Source organism: Sphaeramia orbicularis, chromosome 2, assembly GCF_902148855.1.
Source record: "Sphaeramia orbicularis chromosome 2, fSphaOr1.1, whole genome shotgun sequence".
NCBI lineage: Eukaryota > Metazoa > Chordata > Actinopteri > Kurtiformes > Apogonidae > Sphaeramia > Sphaeramia orbicularis.
In genome coordinates this window covers 25,851,808-25,869,361 of record NC_043958.1, presented here as the reverse complement: position 1 = coordinate 25,869,361, position 17,554 = coordinate 25,851,808, and the positions used below count along the sequence as shown (strand labels likewise).

The 17,554-nt window shown below is 38.8% G+C and overlaps 1 protein-coding gene and 1 long non-coding RNA gene across 3 annotated transcripts in view; both read left to right on the top strand.

Moving 5' to 3' along the window:
* LOC115435139 (OX-2 membrane glycoprotein-like) overlaps positions 1-9,073 on the top strand; it is a 56,596-nt gene extending 47,523 nt beyond the window's left edge. The window contains exons 1-7 of one of the 2 annotated variants that reach the window (XM_030157354.1): positions 1,210-1,347; positions 7,257-7,580; positions 7,686-7,964; positions 8,041-8,079; positions 8,171-8,273; positions 8,409-8,477; positions 8,714-9,073. In XM_030157354.1, the coding sequence (XP_030013214.1) occupies positions 1,293-1,347; positions 7,257-7,580; positions 7,686-7,964; positions 8,041-8,079; positions 8,171-8,273; positions 8,409-8,477; positions 8,714-8,864 (1,020 nt within the window). In that variant the 5' untranslated portion in view covers positions 1,210-1,292 and the 3' untranslated portion in view covers positions 8,865-9,073. Of the gene's footprint in view, positions 1-1,209; positions 1,348-7,256; positions 7,581-7,685; positions 7,965-8,040; positions 8,080-8,170; positions 8,274-8,408; positions 8,478-8,713 lie in introns of those variants that run through there. The other variant, XM_030157360.1, reaches the window with a different exon arrangement.
* Positions 2,195-5,925, top strand: LOC115435225 (uncharacterized). The gene is made up of 3 exons (XR_003937674.1): positions 2,195-2,643; positions 4,172-4,256; positions 5,547-5,925. It is a non-coding gene; the product is annotated as an uncharacterized LOC115435225 (long non-coding RNA).
* Positions 9,074-17,554: the final 8,481 nt, after the last annotated feature.

The window sequence follows — 17,554 nt, the reverse complement described above, 5'->3', positions numbered from 1 at the left end:
ACAAGAACGAAAGAGGCAGAGACAAACATTGAAAATGTAAATTTCTGTTAATGTGTTTTACATGTTGTGCATTGAATTTCAAATAAAAGTCCAAAAAATAATTCCAAGGTTCATTTTTAGTATTTCTGGTGCTCACTATAGGGGCTGTTTTACTCCAGAAACAGACATGTACTGTTTATGTGCATATGTTGAGGAGCTGCTGTATCAGAATGAGTTGGCCTTCTTCAGAAATTAGCGTTAGGATTTAATTATTTTATGATTCCAATCCAGTCCTCTTTTACTGTGGCTCAGCATTTAAACTTTTATCAGATTTGATGGTTTTGTCACAGAATTTCCCCTACCCAGAAATGCTTTTCTGTCACAAATGTGGGAATGAAGGTCTGAAATTGTGTTAAAATATACAAAACAGTGAAATTTCTCTTGCATAGTTGCAGGACTCTGGGTGCTCAGCTCCCCTAAACCTCTGATCCTAGAACAGCCCCTGGGTTAACTTCATTAATTACTTCATATCAGCACTATTAATATATTAATAAGTGCTATGGGTGCTGCACTTATGAGACACACTGGTTTAATATTCCCAGTGGAAGTATGAACACAAATGAGTCTGTCCATTCAGGATTTAAGGGTCTATTTTCTCTGTCCACTTCGTCGTCTTCTTTTTTTTTTTTTTTTTTTTTTTTTTTTTTGCAGATCGTCATTTCCCTTTACTTTTCTGTCCCTGCCTCACTCATTTCTAAAAATAAATAAATAAATAAATAAAAAAAAGCCTCACTCATTTCCTTTTAGTTTTCTGTCCTTGCCTCACTCATTTCTAAAAAAAATAATAATAATAAAAAAAAAGCCTCACTCATTTCCTTTAAGATTTCTGTCTCTGCCTCACTCATTTCTAAGAAAAAAAAAAAAGAAAAGCCTCACTCATTTCCTTTTAGTTTTCTCTCTCTGCCTCGTTCATCCTTTTCTCAACTTCCGGGCCATCCCAGGTGCCAGTACACCCGTAACCTGTCATGTTGGACTGTTCCATTAGACGGTGAAACAGGTGAAACTTACGCATGACATGATGTAAATATAAAGGTTTTAAGATCAAAACAACACATATACATACCATACTTAATAGACCATTCTCCACTTAAATGCAATATTTATTCTGAATATTTATATTTGTTCATGACATAACGTTTGACATAATTATTTCCAAATCAGTGACCCGCAGATGAAACCTATTTGGTTCTGACCACCTGGCTGCCCTTCAGTGGTATATTCATGCGTGACTGTGATGGAAAGCAACTGGAAACATGTCCCATCAAGGAGTGGTGTGTCTACTTCTGTTGTTTGGAGCCGTCATTAAAGGTCAGATACAAATGCATTTCACTGTATTTAATAGTAAGTAGATAGTTTTGAAGTCTGTGTTAGGTGTTGATAGGATGACATTAACTCAGGAAAGTTTTGTTTTCTTGAAACTGTAATGAGCCCCTCCTCCATCATCAGCTGTTGTAGAACTGTCACCACAGTGGACCCCCACCCAACGAAAATCTCTGGATAAATATTCTCATTCGTTTGTGCTTCGTTAGTGCTGGTTTGTGCAGTTAAAATTGTCGTTTGTGCTATTATGGTTTTATAGATTTTTTTTTTCATACTTTATTTACAAAATATTATATACACATAGACCTGAACATGGCATGGAAAAAAAACAAAAAAAAAAACAAACACATAACATAATGCTCGAGGTGACGCAGGAAGAACTTAAATACAATTACATAGATAGGTAAGTAAATTTAAATAAATAAATAAATAAATAAATAAATAAATAAATAAAAGTAAAGGAATAAACAACAAGAAAGAAAAATAAATAAATTAATTAATTAATTAAATAAAAATAAATAAATTACAACTTAAATTCGTTACATAAGGCTTTAGTCTTCACAGCTTTAGGGTTGGTGCAAAAGTTGAGTGTGTCTAAATAGGATTTCAAATAAGATTTAAATACCACAAAGCTGGGTTTCTGATTAGCAAATTTGCTTGTATGTATATGAAATTTAGCAAATAAAGAAATGAGATTAAGAATAAACAATTTCCGAACGGGCGAATCAGTAATAAAGAAACCAAATAAAATATCTTCAAGTTTGAAGTTAAAAGAAATATCCAGCTTTCTATTTAAAAAAAACATTGATGTCACACCCAAATATTTGACAAAATGCACATTCCCAAAACAAATGAGTTAATGTTTCATCCGAATTATGACAAAATGAGCAAAAAGGGTCGACATTGATCTTATACTTCACTGGTTTAATACATATTACAAGATGAATTTTCGGGCATGACGTCACACAGCCCCCCCCCCTTTCCTCTAAATCGAGTGGAAATGGTTGCGTTTGTTTGTGCGTCGTTAGTGCTGTTTAAAGTTTTGTTTGAGCTGTTGGTATTAACCCCGTCCCCTCCAAGTTAACCACAAAAATGGTTTGGTCCGTGTTTCCCGTTCATTCAAATACATTAAAGACACATGAAGCACAAACAGATTGTACAGGTTCTGTTGTGGTCCACACTCGTCTTTTTTCCTCCTGGTTCTGTCTGTTTGGGTGCGTTTTTCACTCCTCCTCCAGTCAACCAGTCCAGCTCTGGGGATGTCACCCTGAACAAGAACTCCAGGTAAATATTTTTACGTGTTTTGCTTGTTTTATGACTGTAGAAAACAACTGCAAGGATATGATCCTCATCAGATCAGTTAGTTATACCAGTGTTGTTGTTTAATGTTCAGTTTTCCTTCTACATTTGTGTTACTGTGCTGTGACAAACTGCCAGACTACACACCATATTTTTGGTAACAGCTGTTTTAGGTTATTGTGCTAAACAGTAATTATTTGAGTGATTAGTATTAATTAGTTTATAAAGCATTGTTTTTTCAGTGGACAGAATATCAAACCAAAGATGAGTATTTTAGGATGCACCTTCAAACAGTGAAGTTACAAAGTGGAATAACTTACATTTCATTTATTACTCATTTAAAATGTATTTATGTTACTTATGACTTTGTAGCTAAATGAATTAGTTTCATTACTTTTAAGTTAATAATTATTTTCCTTCCCTAAAACCTGATGTTGAACAGATTATTCCTTAGGGAACTAAACACACTTTATTTTATTTTATTTGAACATTACGTTACCTTAACTGTGCAGAAGAAAACCTAGAGTTGTAAACACTGCAGTGTTTCATCACCTGATGGGACACAGTATGGAATGTACTGTGAATAATACACATGGAAACAAAAAATCCAAATGAACGAACTCAAATTCTGACTTTTAAAGTAATACTTTCTGCGTTGTCCCTCATAAAAACAGCAAAGATCAGCTCATTGAATAAAATGTAGAATGTGATCTAAGAAGAGTGTTTAACATTTGGTTTATCTTTGCAGTGAAACATTTAGCAGGGCCTTAATGTTTACAAGTGAAACAGTGATTGTATCTCATTAGCAGAAGCTTCTCAAACCTCTGAGCAGAAAGTGTTTCTTCAAGGAGTCAGCACCAAACCTCCTTTAGTACTGGAAAAAAGTAATTTAATTACAGTAATATTACTAGCAGTGCACTACTGGCCAGCACTGCCTACAAACAGTAAAACTGTAGATTGATATAATAAATCTACATGTGTATAGATATATGTATGTATATCTATAGATCGCTGGTCCTCCAGAGCCACTATCCTGCATGTTTTAGATGTCACCGTCTTCCTGCACACCTGACAGTCATTATCAGGCTTCTGCAGTGTGTGATGATAGGCTCATCATTTGAATCAGGTGTGTTGGAAGAGGGATCCATCTAAAACATGCAGGATAGTAGATGTGGAGGACCAGGGATACAGATATGCATTTGAAGTTGATGACTGCATGAATAAAAATGACTGAGGTTTGTAGCACTGACTTTATATCCAAAATAAAACATAAAAATAGCTTTGTTTTAAACAGGAATACACAAATTATGAATATAAACTATGAACTGAAGTAAGGATTTTGTGAGGATACAAGCATGAATTGTACCAAAAAGTAAGAAATAATAAAATAATGCTGCAAATGAATTAAATGAAGCAATGAAGTGATGACTGTTTTGTGTAGAACACAGCATGTAGGCATATTTTGGTGTTTTTTGATGCTTTTTTCTGATGCTGTTTTTACTCCACTTCCTAGGTCTTCATCCGTCTCACAGATACATAATGTCCAAGAGCATCCTGGGTCAAGCCTCCCTGTAAAGCAACGACTGCCCCCCCTCAAAGTAAATGTGTTTCCTTAGAGCACCAGAGTGAAGGGAAATTCACTCAAAGGGAATTCTGTCTCAGCTCTAAATCATCATCAGAACATACTGTTGAGTCAGTTTTCTGTCATAAGGTCTTGTATACATGCATTTCAGTGGCGATTTCTCATAGACTGTAAGGGAAGCCCGGCTTCCCCTTAAATTACGAAAATTTAATGGTTAAATATGTTCGGTTGTGTTGACATTTCATTGACCACAAATGTGTTAGAACACGTTCATCTCACAGACGAGTTCGTTCAGAATCAGCTTTTTTACAAACCAATGGACGCGATGTTGTTCACTTCTCCTCCATTCCCGTTGCGCTGTTTTCTCCTCCATCTCTGCTCAGTGCATTTGTCCGTAGACTGCGGGCGTCTCTGGGCTTCAATGGGACTGAGTGGAACAGTTTTTTTCATTGCCTGAAAACTGGACGGTAATTGGATAAATGCCACGATGTTGTCCTGCCCCCGGACGCCGGCCGTCTCTGGGGGTGAATGGAGCTGTGGGCGGAGCTCGGCCGGGCTGGACGCCAGAATCCCACGTGCTGATTGGAGGATCAGTCGAAAGGCTGAATCCCGTTTGATTGACAGCTGTTTTCAGATCTGCTCCTTCACTGACACAGTTCAGTTTAATACCGTCGCACATTCTGCTGTGAAAGAGAGAGAGAAACCACTACGAAATTACTCATTCATTTCTTGCACTGTAAATAAAACACACTCATTGTACTTCCTTGTTTCAATTCAACATAATTTCAGCGTTTTCTTGTTTCAGTTACATAATTTAATCATTTCTTGTTCGAGTTGAATATCGTTTTGTAGATAGTTAAATCAATCATACTGTCGGCTAGGTCGGAGTGAAAGGAGCATCTCTAGTTTAAAAAGGCTGAAGTCTTACACCCATAACACACTGGGCCAAGGCAATCTAAGCAGAGAGGACACTGGTCCAGTCCCTGGAAAAGACGCCTACTTGGTACGATAAAGTCATTGACCATTTTCTTAAAAAGGAACGGAGGGCCGAATGTATGTTTAAATAACTTGACAATTTTTTAAAAAATTTTTTTTATGTAAGCTGACGATGAGCTTCCCCTGTCTGAAAGACGAGCAGCCGCCACTGATGCATTTGTGTTTGACTCCAGTAGTGATAGAAAAACTGGAGTCCAGTGTCTTTAATGCTCCCACTATGAGCTGCACTGGATTTTAACAACAGCAATGACAAAATGAGATCTTTGTCACCTGATTCCTAATCATTTCTCTCTTGTTTTGCTTTGTGTAGTGTGGCCAAATTAGGTCCATGGCTTGGTCGGGATCTCCAAAGTCCATCAGCTTCTTTGCCTGTGATGCCTGCCGTACATGGGCTTCCATCTGCCTTCACATATTTCTGTGTTCATCTGCACAAGCATATTTCCAGACATGAAATGCTTTGAACAGCCAGTGTGCAGGAGTCACCAGCGTTGTTGATGCAACATTTGAACACCACTGGGCTGTTAACTGCTGGTTCTATCTCACATGTTCTGTCCAGATGACCATGGTGCTCTTTACAGTAGCTCCTGACTTCAGTGTAATTGTGATTGATGGATAGACCTTGGCTCTTTTATAAATAAATGTGCAAGGACTTTTGACTGCTTTCCAAATCTGCTCATTTATGACATGAGTCCAGGTGCCATTCTTCAAATGGTATGTTCTTTTTTTTTTTTTTAGTTTTAGAAAATGTGTCATCCTCAGCCTTTTCTGGAATAAATTCTCTCCATTTGTCAAAAGGGTTACTTTAATACATGAGCAATATTTTGTGAGCAATTTTTGAGTCAATATTCTGCAAACTTAGTTTGAAAACATTTCATTTGCATTGGCCAGAAATCAGATTTTGCAGAGGGTTGTAAATCCTATGCTGAGAAGCTAAAACTTGGAAAAACGTGCAATATTAGATGTGAAATTCCTACACCAGTAACATTTTTCCACAGGTGTACTTCAGGTTCAAACCTGTCCACCCCCCACTAGTGGTACAATTGTGAAGTCTCGTGATGCTCCATTTACATAAATCGGGAACAAAACTACTGAACAAAACACTTACTTTGCATTGCTTTTTTTATTGAAATTTCAAACATTGTTGACAGGACAACTCTACCAGGTAAACAAGGAAGAGGCATCAACAGGTTATGATCACGTAAGACCATCGTGACAGCTGTGATTAACAGAGTAAAAGCAAGGTGGAATCCAGTGCAAATGTAGCTCCTGTAAAAATACATTAAAGACCATTTCGGGTGAATTTGTAGCGGGGGGGTGGGGGGTGCACAACGTCATCGGCTGAAAATAAATGTAATATCTATAAAACCATAACAGCGCAAACAAAACTTTTAAACAGCACTAACTAGCACAAACGCAAACATTTCCACTCAATTTAGAGGAAGTGGGGGGGCTGTGTGACGTCATCGGCTGAAAATAAATCTAATATCTATAAAACCATAATAGCACAAACGACTATTTTAATTGCACAAACCAGCACTAACGAAGCACAAACGAATGAGAATATTTATCCAGAGATTTTCGTTGCGTGGGGGGCCAACTTCACGCAGGTTTCCATTTTCACTACGGAGCCTCTGAACGTCCAAATGGGTCATATCTGATGACCATGAAAGATGACAAACTGCATTTTACACCAATTATTTGCATGTGTTGATAGGATTAGTGGATCAACAGGTAATAAACCATTTAGATCAGTAGATGGTTTTGGTCACTGGTGGATGTTTGGGTCTTTATGGGTTAAACTTGTAAAAGCAAACATGTCATATGTCTTTTCTCTGATTTTTTTTTTCTTTTTTTTTTTTTCTTCTTCCTCATATTTCCACATCAGTAAACACTTATGGCTCTGAGAGACTCATTTATGAGATGTCTTTACTTTTCACTACTTTGTGAGAGTCATTTAATTTATTCCCAAACTGTATTTGCTCAAAACATTACATATTTATTTGTGTTTTCCTTCATTCAGGTGTAAATGCTGAGGTTCAGAATACTTCAGTGAAGGTAGGAGGTGAAGCCTTCCTCAACTGTCACCTCATGAAATCTGAAGATGTTGTACAAGTCACATGGCAGAAGATTTCACCTGAGATTAATCTGGCCACCAATAGCAAGTACTTTAGTCCAAGAGTGAATCCAGAGTTCAGACACAAGGTGGAGTTTAAAGATGCTGGACTGCAGAACAGCACCATAATTATCAAGAATGTGAACCAGCAGGATGAAGGATGTTATAACTGTCTGTTTAACATCCAACACCAGGGGGTTATCACCTGCAAAACCTGCCTCCTGATCTATGGTAAAAACCTTCCTGCATCATTGACTGCGTGTTTCTTTTCTTCGATATCAGTGGAAATTCCTGCTCTTGAACCCACTCATGTATGTTCATGTGTTTTCCTTGCAGAGCTGAATGAACCTGTTCTACATGTCAGTAAATCGTCCTCTACTGCAGAGTTCATTGTGTCCTGTTCAGCCACTGGTCGACCTGCTCCCACTGTCACTCTGAGTGTCCAGGGACAAAACTTTTCACACACCAGTACCGTCAGAGTCCCCAACACTAACGGTACAGTGACGGTCAACACTACAGCTGTACTGTCAGGTCTGCACAGAACCAGTACTAGAGTTAGATGTTCAGTCCGACTGGCCTTTGGTTCTGAGACAGAGGTGTTTACAACCATTCCTGGTAAGAAATGTTTTCAAAGACACACACTTATAGTCTGGTGATTAGTTTCTTTTCATGGTTTGTTTTTTTTCCTCAGGTTTTGATGAGGAACGTTCACCCAGTGACAGTGATGACAGTAAGTTCAGTCCACATGGACTCAGACCACTAACTCTTCTGTTATGTTGTTATTTTATAAATGTTAAAGGGTTTTTTCCTTTTTCTCACAGGTTTGACCTGGATCAGTGTGCCTGTGGTTCTGGTCTGTGCTGTTGTTGTTGCTGTTGTTGTTGCTGTCATCATCACACCTTTGTTCAAAAAACATATGACATGGTACTTTTCATGTTTCAACTCAGTGTCCACTTTTTATAATTGTTGACTTGGATGATTTACTGAGACAGATATTTAACACCACACACAGATACATCACTGACACATGCTGAACTTGGACTTTTCTTCATGTTTCAGTCTTTCTCACAGTGACCATGAGGAGAATGAAGATGAGGAAGTGGGAAAGGAACTCAAAGACACTCACAAGTAAGTCTTTATAATATATTTATAACAGAATTGTACTGGATTTATGGGTTAATATTTCAGTTGTGAAACTTTATAAAATCAAATTCTGGTGCAGTCCACATTTCATGATTTTATACTGAATATTCAGCTGTTGTTTCCATAGTAACGGCTGCTCAGTTTTATTTCGCAACAGAGATACTGTACAAATAACATTACAGTAAAGTGTGTGTAACTCTGCTGTGTTTTTCCCGGACCAGAACGCCATTGGCTGGAACGCCATCAAACAAAACACTGCTCAATGAGGAGAATGAAGTTACTTCCACTGATTATTTGAGGCAGTGGGGATCTGCTGAGAAGAATCAACCAAGGGCCAACCTGGAGCAGAAAAATTCAACAGTAAAAGACTGAATCTGCAGTGTCAGAAGTAAGAAGACTTGGTTGAACATCTTTAAAGGTCCTGTGCAGACGTTCTGTGTGATCTTGAGAAAGTCTCATTTTTGTATATATCCCTGACTGTAGTCTGCAGTTTCAAATGAGATTATCAGCACCAAAATAAGTTATATCCAAATGCTATTTTTGATCAATGATAATAAATGTTAAGAGTGGTTTAATTTGGCTGTCACTGGACCTGGTCATGTTGCCCTTTCATCTCTGTCACACCGTACACACACGCGCGCGCACAGATGTCATGCGGTCTGGAGAATGAACAAGGAGGAGGGAAGAGCTGCGATTCCAGGTACGTGAGAGTCCACCCACTATCTGCCCAAAACATTCACTTGTCTCTTGGTCCTGGTCCTATTCTTCAACAACTATAGTTTTGGGGCCAAAAACCGATCGTAATTGAATAAATAATTCAATATCATCGTCACGTCATGGCATTAGCTCCCAGACTAGCCCACTGTAACAGCTGGTGTCCACCTGAGTCTGAGTCCTGCTGAAGCACTCACACAGATCTGCTTCTGTTTTATTTCCATAAACTGTTGAGTTTTAGCCGCAAAATTGTAACACATGGTAATAGTCCTCACTTGCTGAAACAGTCACTTTTTCTTCAGTTTTCTCTGTTTTTGCAGAATACCTTTAAGTTTACTCTGAGCTTTAATGAACATCTACATGATCAGTAAATTAAATATAGAGTAAAGGAAGTGATTTACACTGAAAAATACAAAACACAGAGGTTTTTATTATAATAAATGGTGATAAATCACATGAGAAATGTTAAAAAGAGAGAAAAAAATCATTTAGAAGCTGCCATAAAAGTACCACTGGGTCTTAATGGGTTAAAATGTGCTGAAGTAATTAAATTCTGCTAAACCGATATAATATTGCATAAAAAGAAAACACATCCAAGTCTTCTTCTCATCCAATATCTAAATCCGGCCTGTTTGCTGTACAAGAGTCATAAAACTTATGTAAAATTCCTCGACTCTTTCATCAGTGCCGACACTTTGACATTTCTGGTTTCGTTTCAGAAACTGCTGGATCGATTATCGTAATATCTGTGTTCGCCTCAAACATCTTGAGTGAATCTTATTTGAAATAACCACAAACCTCCACAAATATTCCCATCAACCTGGTCAATATCAAATGATACAGCTGTAAATACTACAATATAAACTTTATTATTATCATGTAATGTTAAATGGTTTGGCTTGGGCTAACACTTCCTCTACATGGCTATTTCTTAACTGTGGAAAACCTAAATATCATCATAAATATGTCCTAGAATGAAAAGAAACTAAATATTCAATGTTTCACTGTAAAAGTAGGTGTAAAACCAGATGTAAAATGAAGGTATTTCTAGTTATTAACATTCACTGTCATGCTTTAATACATAATTTAACATCTGTTTTGAAGAATTTGTCTTGGACTTACACTGCAAAAATCCAAATCTTACCAAGTGTATTATTCTCATTTACTAGTCAAAATATCTCATCACACTTAAAATAAGACATAATCACCTACAGAGTAACTTGTAAGGGAGATAAAAGAACTTATTTTTAGACAATAGATCCAGAAAATCTTATTTCAAGAAATCTTACAGAGATAATTTTCACTTGTTCCATGGGCAGATTTTTTTGGTGAATTGAGCAAAAAAAATCTTGAATTAAGCAAAAAAATCTGCCAATGGAACAAGTGAAAATTATCTTACTAAGATTTCTTGAAATAAGATTTTCCAGATCTATTGTCTAAAACCAAGTTCTTATATCTCACTGAAAAGTTCCTCTTTAGGTGATTTTGTCTTATTTTAAGTGTGATGAGATATTTGGACTAGAAATGAGAAAAATACACCTGGTAAGATTTAGATTTTTGCAGGGTATTAACACACAAAAACTTCTACACATTACATCTTTGTTTCCACTTATATAGAAACTGAACCTCAAAAGAAACTTATCACATATTCTATGTGATGCCATTTCACACCATTTTATTAAATATGAAAACAAATTCTTTCTTGTTCTTAAAAAAAACAAAAAACATTTAATTAACAAACAAAATACAACAAACAACAAAACAGTGGATGAGTATCCAGAGGATAATGTAAAATATGACAAAGGGTAGTTCAACAAAGTTCACATTTAGCAACAAGCAACATTATTAATCCACAGCAAGTCAAAGATCTCCATCCCATTGAACATCTGTGGGATATTCTTGGTAGATCCGTGTATGCTAGGCATCCAGCACCTGGCAACTGCCAGATGCTCATCCAGGCCCTTCAGGAAAAGTTCTTGAAAGAGTGGTAGTTAAACAGCTGTGTCAGCATTTACAGGACAATAGTTTATTTGAACACTTCCAGTCTGGCTTTCATGCTCATCATAGCACTGAAACTGCGTTAGTCAAAGTAACTAATGACTTGTTATTAGCTGCTGACAATGGTTTGGTCTCGATCCTGGTCTTATTGGACCTGAGTGCAGCTTTTGACACTATCGACCACAGTATCTTACTGCAGAGATTAGAATGGGACATAGGCATCAGAGGAGCAGCCCTCTGCTGGTTTAAATCCTATTTATCTAATAGGTACCAGTTTGTTAATGTAAACCAACAATCATCAACATATTCCAGAGTTAGTTGCGGCGTGCCACAAGTGTCGGTCCTCGGGCCCATTTTGTTTACATTATACATGCTGCCTTTAAGTAACATTATTAGAAAACATGGCATTAATTTTCACTGTTACGCAGACGATGCACAACTGTATTTATCAATTAAACCTGATCAGACCAGACAAGTAGATAAACTAAGTTCCTGTGTCCGTGATATTAAAACCTGGATGAGCGCTAATTATCTTTTACTTAACCCTGAAAAAACAGAAGTCATTATAATAGGCCCTAAAAATGCGAGAGACTCCCTAACTGACCAGATAGTCACTCTGGACAATGTGAGTGTAGCCTCCAGCGCCACAGTTAGAAACCTAGGAGTTCTATTTGACCCAGATCTATCATTTAAACCACATATTTACCAAGCCTGCAGAACCGCCTTCTTCCACCTGCGCAACATAGCCAAAATTAGAAATATTCAATCTAAAAATGATGCAGAAAAATTAGTTCATGCGTTTGTTACATCTAGATTAGATTACTGCAACTCCCTTCTCGTAGCATGTCCTAAAAGCTCCCTAAAAAGTTTTCAATTGGTTCAGAACGCGGCAGCGAGATTACTAACAGGAACAAATAGAAGAGACCACATCACCCCTGTGCTCCAAGCCCTTCACTGGCTTCCAATCGAGTTTAGAATTAGATTCAAAATCCTCCTCCTCACATACAAGACCATTAATGGTATGGGCCCCTCTTATCTCAGAGATGCTCTGGTGCCGTACCATCCCAACAGAACCCTTCGTTCTCAGAATGCAGGTCTACTGGTAGTTCCCAGGGTCTGTAAAAGTACAGTAGGAGCTAGAGCCTTTAGTTACCAAGCTCCTGTTTTATGGAATCAGCTTCCAGTTAACATTAAAGAGGCCGACACAGTCTCTACATTTAAGGTCAGGCTGAAAACGTTCCTATTTGAAAAAGCTTATGGTCAGGCTAGTTCAAACCAGACTAAACCCACAGTTCAGTCTAAGCTGCCCTAGGAGCAAGAATGCTGGGGGAAGTACAGGCACTGAGTCCTATCTCCTGTTTCTGGTTCTACGTACCATTCTGGTCTGCACTTATATTTTTAATATTTAGCCAACTTAGTCTGTGCAGTACTATTCACCCGGTGTCCCCTTTCCCCACTCCCCTCCGGGGGAGTGGCTACTTTTTCAGTTGTAACCGCTTGGGAGCCAATGACGACAGAATCTGCGCTGACCCTTCTGTGTCCTGCCCTGACCTGTGTCCTGACCCCCTCCCCCACCTGTCTGGATGGACGTCCTCGGCCTCACCACTGTGGATGGGCCTCCTCGCCCCTGCCTGTCTCATCCAGCGGGATGGACCCCCCATGTGTCCACCCTACTGCATCCTTGCAGACTAGAACTACATCTGCAAATGGACGTCCATCAGTCCTGGTGCATCTATAGCCTGTCCGTCCGTGGGAGTGGATCTCTCCTTCACTGTGGTTCTCCCCGAGGTTTCTCCCTTTTCCCACTGGGTTTTGAGTTTTTCCTTGCCGAGAAGGAGGGTCTAAGGACAGGGGATGCCCAGGACGTTACTCATCCTCTTGCTGTTTATTTGACTGTTGTTTACATCCAACTGACTCTGTAAAGCCCTTTGAGATAACCTTGTTGTGATATTGGGCTATACAAATAAAATTGAATTGAATTGAATTCAGGAAGAGTGGGACAACATCCCCCAAGATAGGATCAGGAGGTGAATCCAGAGTATGCGCAAAAGGTGCACAGCCTGTGTTAGGGCTCAGGAAGGACACACCCAGTATTGAGGACATTGATCTGGACCATTTGGTCAATCTTTGACTTGCTGTGGATTAATAATGTTGCTTGTTGCTAAATGTGAACTTTGTAATTGGTGGTTATTCGTTTTCATGTACCCTTTTGGAAGTTTGAGCCCCTGCCCCTTTATAGCTCTCTGCACGGCCCTGCTCTGCATTGCTTTGAACAGATGGAGAGAACTAAGGGAGTTAAAAGGAAAGAAAACAAATCTGAAGTTGGCCGTCTTTAGGCAGGTGTAGAATGCTAATTTTCTTCATACATTTGCCTTGAACATTGTATTTTACTACAGTGGCTGTTGGTAGCTCAGTCAAACACTTAGTAATCACTTCTGCATTAGCCGCAGGGCTAGCTCTTTGACGTCGATAATATGTTTTATTTGGAACATTGTTTCAGTCACAAACTAAGACTGTGGTCAAGCCAGCCCTGATTCTCCTCTGCATGGTCCAGCCAGCCCCTAGTGCAGGCATCACCAAATGGAAGACCTCGGTCTGAACCTTTGACCAATCTGATAAATTCATGAGAATAGATCATTTTCATTAATTATGTTTTTCTGACAGTGGTGGCTATAGATAGCAGGTGCTGCTACTCCAGTTAATACGACAACAGCTTCACTCAGATGAGCCAATCAAATCGTTTCTTTACTCTGCGTGGCACACACACCAGAGCAGAGAGGAAGAAACAGTGATGACAGCATGTCTCACTCCAAAACAAGGAAAGTTGATGCGGAAAACTGTTGTTTTTAGGGCGATTTCACACTGCGTGTAAATGACTTTGCATGAAATGATTTATATTGATTACAACAAATTGTGATCCTGTAGCGCCTTCTTTAGTGTATGCTTTTATTTTGAAAGTCTCACATTTTCTTCTTCGTGTGTTTTTTTTTTTTTGTTGAGTTACACTTCCGGCGTTTACCTGTTAGTGTGGAGCCGCGGAGTTGAGAATACGGTAAAATGTAAAATATAATTGATTTATATTGAGTATTTGTTTGAGACTTGTTTGAGCCATTTTGTATGCCTTTTGTTTGCTTTGTTTTGTTTGTGTATCTCCGTGTTTGTCCGGTTTACTGTTGTAATGTGTAGACGGAGCTAAACGTTGAGTAGCAAAGACGGCTTCATTGTGGACATTAGAGAGCGCCCTCGGAGAGCGGAGCGAGGTGCAGTGCTATGTTAATGTATTAATTATTGTGAATGTTTAGTGTGAATTGTTTGTTTCAATTGTATACTGTGTTATTTTGTGTTTTTTGTGTAGTTTTCACGGTGTCGCAAACTAAGATTAAAGCACCTGTAGGAAACGCTCTGGATCTGAGATTTTAATCCGAGGGACCGCTACACTGCGTACTTGAGTCTGTACAGTATTTGAATACATTCACACCTTTCCTGCAGATGTTACATTCACAAGCATGTACCACGGCCCATGCCCAAGTACGAGTGGGTGTTACAGGGCTGAAACAACAGGTGGAGGTGTGGAAGGAATTCTGTCGCTATTCAACAAACGTGGAAGTCAGTAGAAGACCTTAACTATCTGTTATTAGCCTGTTTTGAGGCAAAGAGATGATTCACCTCTGTTTACACTTTTTTATTTATTTTATTCTGAGGTTTCTGTTTTCTTTAATCTGAAATAAAGGCCTTCAGTGTATTTGCCTGGGACTACTTTTACTTGTGGTAAAAGATCTAGCTGTGCACTCTGTTAAATAATCCCTGCATTGAAAATTGACAATAAATATTGTTGAAACCCTATGAAAATGTGGACATAGGGGAAGGCACAAAGACACAAGTTGGACTTTGGTTCGGACATTTTACTTGCAGGAAATTTTAATAACTGGACTTCAGTGATTTTTAATCGAATACCCCTGCCCTAGTGTTTTTCATGTGCACTATTTATCTGATAATTACATTAAAGTAAGTTGGATAAAATGGTTTTAAGGCGTTTTTTTTATCATGAAATGAAATCGTTTTCCTCCAGTCTAGTATTTTTGGTATTATTACTTCATATACTATTAGCACAACAAACACTATGAACTACTTTTACTGTGTACTTTTGGAGTAATCATACTTCTAAATCCCCTCCAGGCTACCAAAGTGTTCTCATCTGAAATAGTGTAAAAGACTAAATTCAATGCTGAATAAAATAATTTTTTCCAATAAGCACCTCATGAATGCAGTATATTTGGTATTAGTACTTCATATACTATTAACACAAAAACTATGAACTACTTTTACTTGAAATACTTTCTGGTTTTCTAACATTTAATTGTAGCTTCTTTATATTTGGAATTATTCATTTTTATCATATTCATAACATTATTGTCACCTTTTTCATTTTAATCCATTTTAATATTTTGCACAAAATGCAGGGTTGGTATGGGTTCTTGAAATCCTTGAAAATGTTTGAAATTCAATGTTCAATCAAATATATTTATATAGCACCAAATCATAACAAAAGTTGTCTCATGACACCTTTCCTTTATTTTTACAGCTGGTCGAAACCAGACTGTTAAGCCAATTCACAGACACTAACAGAATCCTCCAGGAGCAAACAGTTGGTGTTAGTGTAGAGGAAAAACATCCTTTTAACAGGCAGAGACCTGGAGCAGACCCTGACTCCTGGAGGATGGTCATCTGCCTTGACCAGTTGGGGTTAAAGAGAGAGGGTTAAAAGAAGAGAAAGAGAGAGAGACTGGGGGAGGGGGGAGACACAGAGATGCAGAACAAACTGAAATGGAACTGTTAAAAAGTAGAACAGCTGGTGTTAGTATAATTACAGATAACTAGAACTAATGTCCATAACTGTTAATATTACTACTATAAATACAATTACTAACAGTGGATATACAACTACTGCAACTGTTAGTACCAATAATAGAAACCTCCACCATCTGTGTAACTATATAATAAACACTATCACAACTATGTGGATAAATGAGTGATGACGATGAAGGCAGGAGAGAAGGACCACAGCAGCAGGTCCAGAGATGATCCAGGAAAAACCTGTGAGGACATAAAGTACAGAGACTCCAGGGAAGAAGTCAAGTCAGTAACGTGTTTGCTGGGGTGTGAATAGAGGAGGAGAGAGGAGGTCAGAAAAGAGGAGGAGCAGAGAGGAGGTCAGTGTATCATGATGAGTCTCCCAGTCTAAGCCTGTAGCAGCAGAACTAAACCTGAGCCGCCCTAACTGTAAGCTTCATCCAAAAGGAATGTTTAAAGCCCACTTTTAAAGACAGGGTGTCTGCCTCCCGGACCAAGGCAGGGAGCTGGTTCCACAAAAGAGGAGCTTGATAGCTGAAGGCTCTAGCTCCAGTCATACTTTTGGAGATTCTATGAACCACCAGTAAGCCTACATGTTGAGAGCGTAGCGGTCTAGATGGATTGTATGGAACTAAAAGCTCTTTCAGATAAGTAGGTGCCTGGCCATAAAGGACTTTGGAAGTGAGGAGGAGTATTTTAAAGTCTGTCCTAGTTTTTACAGGGAGCCAGTGCAGAGAAGCCAACACAGGACAAATATGGTCTCTGATACTGGTTCGAGTCAGTACAAGTGAAAGTTATTTGGATGTTGAACGGGACTGTTCTCTATCGTATGAGAATATCTCTCCACTACATATAGAATATATGTTATGGGATTTACTGACATCCCCGCAGCTGACGTGAAAACTTCTTTAAGACACACCACGCCCACCGTGGCTTCCCCTGCGCCCTATAAATAGACCCAGCTGCGCAGGGAACAGCTGATTCTCTGATTTTCACTGCAGATCAGACAACGTGAGAGCGAAAAAGAGGGAGACGAACGGTGACTTTTTGTGCGATCCACATACCTTCGGGTAGAGAGCTGGTCTGTGTTAGACTCCTCTCAGGGTGAAAAGTTGCCTTTTTTTGCTTCCTGTATTTCTTTGGAGAAGTTGAGCTGAGGGTACTGAGCGTACAGCTGGTCTGAGGAAGCGACAAAGTCGCGGGTACAGCCAGCGTCCTCTCTCATATCTCCTCCTTTTTTCTTTTAGCGTGGGGAAGTTGTCCATTAGGAGGATTGTGCCGTATAGGTACAGCTGGCCGGAGATGCGACAAGTCGCGGGCACGGCCAGCATTTTCCTCCGGGACGGCTTTCTTGCCTTTTAAAAAAAAAAAAAAAAAAAAAGTCGCTTCCTTGTATATTGTGTGTTGTGTCGGCAGTGGCACAACAGCGTCCAAAAGAAATAGCTTCTCTCCCCATAAAGCCCCATTCCGTGAGTCTATTCTTGAAAAAAGGGGAAGAC